Source organism: Scomber scombrus, chromosome 21 (genome assembly GCF_963691925.1).
Source record: "Scomber scombrus chromosome 21, fScoSco1.1, whole genome shotgun sequence".
NCBI lineage: Eukaryota > Metazoa > Chordata > Actinopteri > Scombriformes > Scombridae > Scomber > Scomber scombrus.
Window position 1 is genome coordinate 15,807,581 of NC_084990.1, and position 13,282 is coordinate 15,820,862.

Consider the following 13,282-nt stretch of genomic DNA (forward strand, 5'->3'; position numbering starts at 1 on the left):
TCTGCAAAAATTAAACATCAGTTACTGTTGAGCTCATTTAAAGGTCAATTTGAATCCACAATCTCTGACAAAAACACCAGCAAAACAGTATACCAGCATGCTTCACAACAGCTAAAAGTCACTCCAAATGTAGCAACACAGGGGGGAAGAACACCAGCTGACTAAAAATCATAAAGCTAAAACAGTAAAGCAACATCTATATCCATGACAGTGTTGATACAGCTGCTAGAGCTAGACACCACACAAGCTAAAAGACACACTGCACAGGTTACACAGTGCATATTACAAAGTTTGAAGAGCACATGTCATGGCGACAACTTACAGGCACGTAAAGTGGCTGAGCATTCATTAACAGAGACAGCAGAGAGCGGGATGTCGCGTTGTGGAGAGTCCGTGTTACAATGCACATTAACCGGCATGCAAGAGCAGTCCCGCTCTGAGCGGCCGCAATCAAAACAACATGCCAGTTTCATTTTCTTGTAGACAGGTTTCTTGGCTACAGTCATGGGTTCAGACGAGAGGAGAGGAAGAGCAGGTTAATGATGAGGGTCGTTCTGGAGGAAGAGTGGACAAAGGCAAGACAGGGCACAGAGGAAGGCTGCTGCTGGGATGCACGTGATAAAGTTTGGTTTGGCCGCGAGCAAATTCAACTGGTTCCCAGTTTTTGTGGTTTATTCCCTTTGGTTAATTTATGAGACAAGTGGGGTAAATATCACGAAGCCCTAAAGTCATGTGGTTTGTGGGTAAAAATGTGATGAGTGAGTGTGGGGGAAAGGGCAGGTCATTATCTTATTTAGCAGCAGAAGAAACTCTCTTTCTCATAAGTTCCCGATTGACTTCCTGACCTCACCCCTACCCTAACCTCTATCTACAATGCAATATGTGATTTTACAACTGTAAACTATTTGTACTGGTTCCTAAATAAATAAAAAATACAACTGATCATTTTAATTTTCATATAATTTGAATTTAACTCTTCTCTCTATCTTTGAAGACAAGATAACACAAATATATCTAACAAAAGGTTGAAAAAAAAAAGTAAATGTGAAAATGTCTCACATTAAACAGTTTTCTGGGCGAATAAATGAATCGTTGAGTGCTCCAAGAAAGGCCCAAAACAAAAATGACTAGTTTCAACACTTGTGTGAAACTATACAAGACCATAAATTCATTTGACATGTTCAAGTAACACATACTACAGAACAACTTGATATCTGATGTGTTGTGAAAAAGTGTGCCGTCATCACTGTGAATAACATTGTTTTGGGATATATGTCAAATGATTTATTTCTTTTATCAAACAGTTAAAATGAGAAATGTCCCTCATTTCTCATCCTTGTGTTTCTAAAGACATGCTCTTCGTGCAGGGATGTTGTGTTTGTCAAAGGACTGCAGTGACATCTGGTGGTGATCTCGAGTATTATTGACTCAAGCAGGCATGAATGAAATTCGACGCTCAGTTATTAATGGGGCATCAACAAATATTTAGCATTATCTCAATAACAATGGAAAATTCTTCCCTGCAGTTATTGCATGCTCAACTTTTTATCTGTATCTCTCTCTGTGTCGTTTTCCAAAATTGTTATTGTTGCTCATTTTTGTTGACCGTTTGTCTCGAATCAAAAGTGACGTGCACATGACAACGAGAAGGGATCCAGGCAGCATCAACCATTGTACATGCAACATTTACATTACATTCAAACAGATTGCTTCAATCAGTGACAGCAGGCTGTATTTTCAGAGGGGAAATTAATCCACATTACTCACAATATATCACTATTAAGTGAATTTTTTAGAAAAGTGTGTCAAGTTCCCAAGCAGCAGTAAAATAATACACCAAATGTTAGGGTTTCATCTTAGCTGTAGTAATTAGTGTAAAGACAAGACAAACTATATTAATTCCAAATGAAAGAACAACAAAGTGGCACATGATATCTTTACAGTCTAGAAACATACGATCCATCCAGGTACCTGTGGTGTAAACAGTCTCTTTGAATTCCTGTTAACATCACAAAGTTAACAATGAACTGACAGCACAGACAACTTTTGTACAAAAGACACTATAGCCAACATCCACACAGGCAAGCACAAAAAAATGCATATACAGATTGAGTTCACAGGTAGTCTGTAAGGAGGAATCTACCTGTGTTAACATGCTTTCTTTTCTACATTTGATCTATAATAGATGGGAATCAGACTGAAAACAGAGTATTCTATAAATGCTCTCATGATGTCCATCTGGAGCAGACCACTTGAGTAACCCACAAGGGAAGAATAAAAAAGTTAGAATACTTAAAGGAATAGCTTAGTACTTTGAAATAAACGCTCATTTGCTTTCTTGAGCAGAGTTATAGGTATGAGAATAGCAATGCTGCCTTCATATCTGTCCATTCCATATCCAGCTAAAGCTAAGAGTTTAGCTTAGCATAAAGACAGGAAACTAATTTGAATTTGTTCAATCTGTAAATACCAAAAATGTAACAAAAATGTTTTGTTGTGGCTGGGCATTGTGACTTCCAGGTGACTCTAGACTTTCGTGGTAACCTGATGGCGACAACAAGAACTCCAGGAAGTTACTGCTGTTCTTGTCTGGATTCAACAAATTAGATATAGTGTGTCTGTCAGGGAGTTTAATAAATTGGATTTCTTCACCCTCTGACAGAGCCAGGCTAGCTGACTCCCCGTGTTTGCAGTCTTTATGCTAAGCTAAGCTCTCATGTAAGCTCTCACCAACCTAATATTTAGAACTATTCCTTTAAAGAATCAGTTGATCCAAATTCCAAAAAAGCAGAAATGCAGTGAATCATATCACAAAATGTAAGCACAAACCAAAACCAAACTACCTGCATAACACTACTAGAAAGCTGTGTTTTGTAATTTGGGTGAACTGACCCTTTGATGTGGGAAGGTACTGATGTTATACAGAGGCCCAAACATGTAGTTTTAAGAGAGAAATCTTCTGATGAGGTCATGTATATACACCATCACACTGTTATACTAATCTCACTGCTGTTTTACTTTAGTCTGTGAAGGCCTGTTGATGAAAGCAAAACAACTTAGACAATATTTTAATATGTAATCACTTACATTTCTTGCATCCACATTTCTTTATCCTTTTGGGATCAGTAATGTCATCATGGCAAGCTTTACAGTAAAACAATGCCCTGTGAAAGAAAGACAAGAATCCCAGGTTACCAATGTCCAAGAGGGTGAAATAAAGTGTTAACAGACATTTTACCTTCCCAACAGCTGCGACAAATTGTTTAAGTTCACATTTACTCATTTTTGAACAGATAATGTATTTGATGCAAACAGAAAAACTGGAACTGGAGGAACATTCTGGGACATTCATGAGGTGACAAAATTTGGGTGATATTTCCTTTGGATGCCCATGTTAAATACTGTTTATAATAAGGCTGAGCAGAAATAAATCTTTGACAGGTGACACCAATCTATAACCCTTACCTAATGTTGCTTTAAACTGAATCTAAACCAGTACCAAGCAAAGAGCAGATAGCTAACATCTTACACAACAACATGCTAACTAATAACATGTTAAGCTACAAACCTACCATGAATTGTTTGGGCAAGTTTTCTTTGCCCTTTCTCGTACATATCAGTACTCAAATGAAATAGTGTGAATAGAGATATAGTATGTGATGATGCATAATGCAAAAGAGCAGAGGGAAAAAAAAATCCAGACAGAGCATTTATCAGAAAAGAGACTTTTAGATACTGTTTAATCTCAGGTCCAATTCATTACCTCTTTACTTCTTTGGCATCGCTGGCAATGAAGAAGCCCAAGGTCCCCTCCTGCATTTTCACGTGGTTTCCAGGGTTTATCAGGGTGCTGTCAGAATTTATAGACCAGGGATATTACAGCGTAAGGTTATATGGGAATTTGCAAGGCTTTGCTGTAATCACTGGCAATAATACATGCTGGCAGGATTAGTTGTCACACCTCATTTGAGAGGATGCCCTGTTTATTAAATTAGGTTGATGAAATAGATATTGCAGCAGTGGCACATCAAATGGTATGAAATGAGTATCAGTGCTTTAGAGAAACCACTAAAACAAAGTTTCAGCTGTGCTTAAACGGACCAAATGGCCACTTTGCACATTAATCTGTCAGAAAACTCTGTGAACAAAACAATTTAGACACCAATTTAGCTTTTTTTTAAATGCACATTGTGTTTTCAGTCAAACAGACAAGCTGATTCAAAGTAGCTTCATCACTGTAAGTAAATACTGACAGCAAACACACCTGCGTATTAAAGTTTTTGCATTCATGAATTTTAATAACTTACAATCCACACTGAGCACATCCACTTACCTGCTTTCCCTTTGATCAGACTTGTACTCTATAGCTATTAGGAGTAGCTTTAGCTTCACGTAGCAGAGTCTGCAGAAGAGTATAACAATTTAATGAGACATCATGCACACTAAAGGACTGCTGTTTTCTGAAACTTATCTTAACTGGGAGTGCCAGTTTTCTACTGTGAGGTACAATTTATATATTGGAAGCAGGGCATCAGTTTTTTAATGTGGACTGTACACTTTTGGAATAACCTTAGCTTCTTTGACTATTCAACTAACAAATCCAATAATTGAAATAGTAATTAAGGTACGGAAGCCAAAGAGTGGTAATGGTTCATCTTTTCTAAAACCCATTATTTCAAGATCATGTGATTTTCGGTTGTTGTTGTGTTCTCATAATAAGATGATAATTTGCAAAATGTGAGTCTTTTGTTTTAAAAAACAATCACTTTAATAAGAATTTTCTCACCATAACAAGAGATTTGACCTGCTATCTTGAGAAAATTAACCAGATAATCAACATATGATCTTGAGATAAATATAAAAATATGTATTTGCAACCACAGCTGCCTTCAGCTTCCAGTGAAAACTAACTCTCATATCTTCAGCCTCTTAGTTCTGACTCTTCATTGAAAAATTTGAAAATTTAAATGCCACAAAGTGTGTATCAAACACAAAACCAAAAATGGCAAATGAGAAAACAGAGAAGACCACATGGGAAAATTGTTAATAAAAAGAGGCCTACAGTAGGTTTTTGTGTACTTACTCACAAATTACAGGGAAAGACATGCCCACAAAGGCACTCGACAGATACTCAGTGTACATCTCATTGGCTACTCCTTCTAGGTAATACTTCTGCCATGTGTCCTCCTCAATCTGCAAACAAGGTTCATAGACAAACAAGCTCTTACACTTACAAAAAAAACTAAACTAAACACAAAAACAAGGTTATACCAGTTTCATTTCTATTTTACAAACTTATTCCCACCCATTCACCAGATTAGGCCTCATCTGGAATAATCATTACCTATTCAGACGATGTTTATTGACTGTTCACTTTTGAACTTAATACAGCGAGCACTGATGGATGAATAGTTATACTGTAGCTACCTTGATGAAGGACCTCATGGAGAAAAGGTTGGCCAGCATGGTGGAGAGGCCCTGAGCCAGGCAGCTCTGGGCAATGAAGCCAAGTTTCAACTCTGCAAGGCAAATGGCGTCGTCGCCCTCCTTCCAGGTCCAGCTTGGTATGTTCAAAAGGTGAGCCTGAGAGGAGAAACATGAAGTTATATGGTTGCTTCATAAAACTATAAACTGCAGCAAAACACTTGTAATATGTTAAAACCGTGTAAACTAAACCAAGCATAAATGTTAAGGTTGAAAATGTTCAAATACAACAAACCTAATTGATGACTTAAGTAAAAGGAACAGATTATACCCACCTTATTGTGGTACTGCAACATTTGAGTGATTATTCTGATTTTTGGATGGTAGTTCTTGATGGATATTACTCTAATGCAGGACAAAAAGGACAAAACAAAATCACTAGCTAGTCATTGTTCTGTTGGCATGTAATTAGATAACTCCTTACACTTCTAAAATAGCATTCTCATACTGTATATTACAAACAGTATTTACAGTTATGCAGCTGGCAGTTTTTATGTTATTTTTTTAATGTCCAGAAACTAGAGATTGTTTTTTGTTGTTGTTATCTCTGTAAAAGAAAACTGCAGGTTTTTTAACAGATTCTCTCTGAGTTCTTAAACTTTTTCAAAAGCGAAAATGAGCACCATGAATTTGTTCATGCTGAGAGTCTGTCTGTTTGCTTGCAGTGACAGCCAGCTCTGACACACTCGCTTGCACCCACAATTTGAGTCAGGAACAAGTGGAAATTGATATCAGACACTGGTGTTCACTTTATGAGATATGAGCATTTGGTAGGATTTCATACACTGTATGTCATTCTATTGTTTCTGGGTTTCCAAAACACAGAACCTGTCAGCTGTTAAAGAGGACATGCTGTTTACCGGTCAATGCTATATTAACAGTTTTCATCCTACATGATTTAGTATTTTCAAAGATTCACATAGACTCACACATGGTGGGCCAGTGGAGTTTGTGTTACAAGGAAAAACCAACAAAATGCTTGCAGAAGAATACAAATATGTCCTTGCATGATTACAGCAGATTATTACATGTTAATACCTACCAAATACCTTCTTATAGCACTTTTTAAACTTATAATCAATTCTTAATTTCTGACTGAATATTTACATCCTCAATGCACTTCCTACTTAAGATTTTAAGCTGTATTTATATATTATTATAATATTAAATTTATACTTATTAATACACTTTATGTTTACTGAATTTGTAATCGTATTATTCTTTAGTTTCCACATCAGCTCATCAGTTGTAGTCTGGCATGTTATTGACTTGAAGATCTCTGAAACTCTCAACAGTTTAATAATAAGTTTATAGGTATTTTTCTCAGAAGCTGCAATTCAATCATACATAGTTAGCCACAGGGTAAAACAAACAAACAAACAAACAAACAAACAAACAAACACATAACCACACTGTAAATCTTGGAGAGGCTGCAGTGGTTTACCTCATGATGTTGGATGCGTCCTCAGCATCAGGGTCAGCACAGTATTTGTTGGCTAGGATCAAACATGCATCTGCCGATTCAATCTGAAAACATCATTGCACACAGAAAACACACAAAATTATCCAGTCAACAGCAGACAGAAACTTTACAATAGAGTCTTTATAGACATGGAAATAATTCTCTCTGAGCCACAGAGGAAGAAGTGTTATAATTCAGTTACCTTGACTCTAGCCAGGTCGTGTGGGTTTAGGACAGACCCTTGGTAAAACTCCACCTGGGTGAAGTGTCGCTTGAACAAGGCTTCCAGCTCAAGATTAGGGGAAATACTGAAAAAAAGAGCAATTCTTAAATTTCAGTAGAGACATTTCCTGAAGAGATGATTGTTATATCTGCAGCAATGAAATTTGATGTTTTCCAGCAACAACAATGAAAGAAAATGTACTTACTTATGGAGAAAAACAATTTCTACATTGACATCATCCCTGTCCTTGTGTAGGAAGTCTTTTAGAAAGTTGGACACACTCTCAAGTGTTATATGACCACAGACCACGATGTGCCTAGAAAACGAGGTGCAAAACAATCATGAAACTAAAACGTAGTTGAAATAAAAGTCAACAACGAAACACACAAACACACAAATTGTTGTTCATGTTCGCTGCAGAATTAGAAGGTAAATCTGAGATGAGATGGATGTAATGGACATGAAAAGTAATCAGTACTGTTGTATTCAGGTGATTGATTTGAAATCTGTGTGGAAATAAAACTATGTCAAAGGGGGGATGGTGTATGTTTCTGTCGTGACGAGTGAGGACTGAATGACTCGGTCAGAGAGCGCTGCGGATTTCAGTATCAGATTATAAAGGATTAGAGTTTACTTAGATGGAGATTATGAAATCAGCACACAGTCACAGATTCCCACATATCAAAGATCATTTATGTAAGGAACCCACTTTAGAGCTATTCCTATCTTTCTTTACTATATATTCATTTAAAAAATATTAAGGAAATAATTTCAGGTCTTTACCAGGTAAACATTTTGTTTTTCAATGTAGTGTTTCTTCATGGCTTTAATGTGCAATGAATTAATCAAAAGAAGTTATTTTGCACCAGCTTTTCCAGTAAAGCAGTTTAAATGATATTAAATCTATTCAGTGTTGGAAAGTAATTCAAGTACTCCACTACATTTATTTGACAGCTTTAGTTACTTTTCAGATGAAGACACAATTGATAATATAACAAGCTTTTAAAATACAACACATGGTTAAAGATGAAACCAGTGGTTTCCAACCTTTTTTTTTGCTTTTGATGTTTTACAAAAAGCAGTGTGTAGTTGGGGTCATATTTCAGATGTCTGTGAGTTGTTAACAGCTCACCCAAATAGGGATTTTTTTTCCTCTAAACTTCTCACATGGCTTAATTTCATTAAAGGTTCAAATGATCCAATATTTCACTTACAAGTCCAAATCAGAACTTTGTTTTTTCTTTTTTTCTCTCCCGTTAATCATCTTACGACCCCTCATATTTATCTGGTGACCCTTTGGAGGGGCCCGACCCCCAGGGTTGGGAACCACTAAAATAAACTATGTAATCTGATGATGTTATATATAATATCAGAGGGACCAAACCTCTACTTTTACTTTAATGCTTTAAGTACATCAAGCTGTTAATACTTGTGTACTTTTACTTTAATATGATTTTTCATGCAGGATATGTAGTAGTGGAGTATTTTCACATTGCGGTATTGGTACTTTTACTTGAGGATCTGGGTATTTCTTCCACCACTGAGTCTATTACAATAATGACAGAAATTATACCACGCTCTGTAAAGATATAAAGAAGAACAGATGGGATTTTTAAAAATTGCAGTTATACTATACAGCTGTGAAAATATCTGAAGTAGACATTAAAAGTTAGTATGCATAATATTTAAAAGTAGGAAGCAAAAGCTAAAAGCATGTACAGATTAAAATTGCATCTATAGATGTTCTGTATTTCTCTGAACTGTTGGCTGCTAGATATTAATGGTGCCAGTGTGTCCACTACGTTTCAGTGAGTAATTATATGAAAACATCCCAATACAAACACTAATGAGCTGGTATTTGCTTCAGCTCTCTATGACAATCACAAGGAAGAAAAAGGCTTATATCCTACATCAAATATTGTTAACACATTTAGATTTCACTTATAATTTAAAAAAACAATACAAAATCATACAAAACATAATACACAAGAGCTGAAAAGTATTTTATTATGAAGTGATTAAGCTCTAATAATTAATTTCCTACAACACTGACTTACAAAAGAAACAAAGACTGGGTTAAAGAAACCAAATCTTTGTTTCTCCAAAACAAAGTGAACGACCACCTTTACCAAAAGCACCACAAGGCGTTCTAAAAGAAGCCATATTTTCTTGCGAGGGCTGAGGCATCCAGCAGAATCTCACTATCTTTAGAAACAGCTGCAGAGCTTAGGACACAAAGGTGTATATGTTAAAGGGAATAGTTTGACATTTTGGGAAATCTGTATATTTGCTTTCTTGTAAAGAGCAGATATACTGTATCTGTGCATTAGGTATGAAGCGCTTAGCTTAGCTTATCTTAGCATAAAGCCTGGAAACAGTTAGCCTGTTCAGAGCAGAAAAATATGCCTACCAGCACCTCATAAACTCACTATATACCATATATTGTTTGTTTAATCTGTGCACAAAAAGAAATACTACCACAGCAAGTTGTGGTTTTATGGTAATCACCTCCTGACACTACAGTAGCTCTATACTTACTGTACAGACATTATGTTAGTCCTCCTAATACTTTTAGCAAGAAAGCAAATAATCACATTTCTCAAAATGTCAAACTATTCCATTAAACTCAAGATTTTATTTATTCCTGAGGGTGTAGTTCAGACTGAAGATAAAGGCCAAGAATGTTTAGAAGCAAAGCATGAGGAAATAGACAAGCAAAAGCAGGACAAAAATAGTTTTTCCAGTGCAGAAAAACAGAAAGAAAAAGAAAAATCAGCATGAAGCAAGCAATGGCACACAGGACCGAAAGTACAGTATGATTTTGGTAATGGTTAATTGTGTAGTTAATTGTTAATTGTTTTCTGTCAACAAATATTTGTAATTTTTTATATTCCATTTAAAAATTAAAAATGTTCTGTTTTTTAGGGCAAAAAACATGATTATGAGTAATTAATCTCTTTTTCTGCATTCTGTTCAATCAATGACACAGTAACTACATATTTAATACAGATGAGTAGTAAGAAGTTATTATTTATTGAGTGATTATTTATTATTTATTTATCAGGTTTTTCATTTATTATATTCCATGCAATTTGTCTTGTGTGCAAATTTGGCTTTTGGAAGGATGTGATGGGAGATGGATGAACAAAATCCAACAGTGTGAATGAATGCAAACATTTACAAACACAAATCGGGCACAAATGTACATTGACAATAAGCAGTCTAATTACAAGTAGGACACCACAAAACATGTAGGATTTTCTCTAAAATGTGTCACGGAAGAATAAGCTGTGATACAGATTGAACAGTTTTTAAAACCTTATATCATATTTTGGCTCTTATTGGAAATTGACGCACAATACTGATCAAAAAGGTTATACAGTAAAATAGACGATGCTGTTACAATGACTGGAGTTAATTATCGCTGTTATACCATGGCTGTGGATAACACTCATTTTCTGACTGGCTGGAAGCTGTTGATTAAAATCATATAACAGAACACCTCAAACAGTTCTGGTTAAAAGTTTAATCACTGTTGTAAATCAGTGCTCACAGCATAGCAACAATGATCGAGTTATAAAGCAAGACTATGTAATATTTAAAAAAACAAATAACACATCTTTCCTCTTGCAAATTAAATGTTAATTCATAATTATTAAAACCCCTGCTCAGTACACTCTGGGGTTTTGCTTTTACATCCTTAGTTGTTCTGGTATGACCCGCTAGTGGCTAATGGTAGCTAACGTTAGCAAACTTTAGATAGATAACTGACAGCTTTGCCGAGTTTATGATTTGTTCCTACTCATGCACCAGTTATTATTATTGTGTTTTAGCATTTACATTTATCATGTGGTCGATTATTGTAGCCACAGCAATAGTTATTGGCTCGCTTTAAGCTACATTCCTAGGGGAGCCAATGGTAAAACAGCCTAACCTAATGTTTCGAAATGAACAAGACACACAGACTAACTTCCTTTTCTTTAATCAGTAGCCATAGTTTAATCTTTTCTAATCTTTTCCCCAACAATAGCATGGATATCACAGATCGAGATGTGAGAAAATCCTACATGTGCCATCTTTAGGCATGACAGTAATACATCTACATGACTACGTTGCAAAAATATCCATCTTATCATGTCATTTTTGTCTATTATTGCTGCCAAAGTCCGATTTTCTTAAAATGTGAAAAAACCTGTTTGGCAGTAATGTTACTTTAATCTGCCTCCAATATGACTTGACTTTTTAAAAAATATACTGACAATAAGTTTTATAAGTGTTTAAAACAAGTAGATTTTAATTGAAAATAGATCTAAATAATCTAACTGGACAAGCAGATTTCTTTCACTTAAAGGAAAAAGACTTTTATGAATCACTTGTTGAGATGGAGATTTTTTTGCAGTGTAAAAGCTGACATTCATTCATGACAAGCAGACATGACAGCTTGCACAAATAGAAGCAGCAGCTATACAGGACGCACATTTATCATGGCCAAGTTCTTCAGTCACAGTGTGACTTTAGTGCTAATTGAGATCATTACATCTCAAATGAAAGTTTCATGATGTCTCTTTAAACAAAAGTCAGGGTATGTCACCTCTTTATGAGAGGGCCAATTGAGTCACACAACACCACACCATTGAAAGTTTGCTGTTTTTTAATTTGTTTGACTTACTTTCTGCCTCTGGTCGAGTTATAACTCCCTCCATATTTCTTCCGATTAAGGATGAGAGCAGCAATTTCTGGCACGTAGCGAGCAAACATGGCCTACATGCATGAAAAAGAAAAAGAAAAGGGCATGCAGAGAAGGTTCTACTGCGGCGGAGGCAGTAGAGCCTCCTTGAATACTTACTTTCTCCCATTAACAGCACTATAGGAACCACCATATTTCTTGCGGTTTCCTATTAACTCTATGATTTCAGGGACGTAGCTCGCAAACATGGCCTAAGGAAAAGATAGGAGACAGAAGAAGAGACTAAAAAAAAGACAGGCAAAGAAGAGCAGGTCCTCTATTTTTGCTTTAAAGCAATCCGTGAAGTCTGGAAGAGGAATTCTATGTGCAGAGTAGTATTAATATGTATTTAGTTGATAACAGGAAAAAGGAGAAAGAAAAAAAAGTTGCAGTTCATTCAAATTAGTCATTAATGACTCAAGGAAATTGTGTTGAATGTAGCCTTAAATTATAGCACAGTTACATTCAAAATATTGAAAAAAAGTATGAAAATGGGGAAAAAAAGGAAATTATCAGGCCAATATTTACAGATATTGAACCAAAAGAAGAATAAAGGAGAAAAATGACAGCCGATGAGCGGTATGTCAATCTGTGATAGAAAAATAGAAATTATAACAAATTAAGAAAAAAGCCTTATATGCCATGTTTTGTCCAACAAACACACATGTCAGGATGATTTGAATAAGGGAGCCAAATGGATGGCAGACAGCAACTTAACACTGAACTTCTACACTGCTGCACAATGAAGAATCAATCTGAGGACTTAAAAAAAGCCACAATATGTTTGTGCTACTATTTACTAACAGAGAATTGAAACTGAAAGGGGCACAGGTGCCATTTAACTAATTATACATGAGTGGAAACTCAAAACTATAAATGATTTCATCGTTTTCATTATAGTTAACATTTTTCACATATTAAGATTCAAAATTTAAGTACAATTTAAAAAGCAAAAGCGACATTAGCAGGAGACACATCTTGTAAAGTAGTTTACAGTTTTCAAATTACTTCTTTCAAACTGCTTGTGTGTATTTAATTGTTAATGCACAAAAGGTGTAAGTATCCTGCTTCAGTTAAATAATAAAACAGACTTGCAATACCCATGATGCACATAGACTGAAAAGAATTTAACAACTAGTAAACATTTGTAATTACAAGAGTAACTTTACAGGTGATCTGCACTAATAAAACATTATGTTTATAAAGCAAATATGGGTCTCAATTCTATGTCACCATAATGTTTTTTTCACTCTGGCAAGATATTTAAAAATCCGGATAACACTAAACTCTAAATGACTTCTGGTTACTTACTTTCTTCTGCAGGTAACTCGCATAAAGGATTGTTTCTGTTTAACTGATCGCTTTCATCCTCACATTATGTTCTGTA

General features: G+C 35.5%; 1 protein-coding gene across 3 annotated transcripts in view; it reads right to left on the bottom strand.

Annotated features, from left to right (window-relative positions):
- Positions 1–13,282, bottom strand: part of LOC134003011 (calcium-activated potassium channel subunit alpha-1a-like) — a 94,750-nt gene that overhangs the window by 30,739 nt on the left and 50,729 nt on the right. For 2 of the 3 annotated variants that reach the window (XM_062442095.1, XM_062442094.1), the window contains exons 9-19: positions 12,016–12,107; positions 7,375–7,485; positions 7,149–7,254; positions 6,929–7,011; positions 5,760–5,829; positions 5,428–5,583; positions 5,084–5,193; positions 4,334–4,402; positions 3,764–3,850; positions 3,088–3,164; positions 323–496 (exon numbers count right to left, since the gene is read on the bottom strand). In XM_062442095.1, coding sequence (XP_062298079.1) covers positions 323–496; positions 3,088–3,164; positions 3,764–3,850; positions 4,334–4,402; positions 5,084–5,193; positions 5,428–5,583; positions 5,760–5,829; positions 6,929–7,011; positions 7,149–7,254; positions 7,375–7,485; positions 12,016–12,107 — 1,135 coding nt within the window. The remainder of the gene's footprint in view (positions 1–322; positions 497–3,087; positions 3,165–3,763; positions 3,851–4,333; positions 4,403–5,083; positions 5,194–5,427; positions 5,584–5,759; positions 5,830–6,928; positions 7,012–7,148; positions 7,255–7,374; positions 7,486–12,015; positions 12,108–13,282) is intronic. The other variant, XM_062442093.1, reaches the window with a different exon arrangement.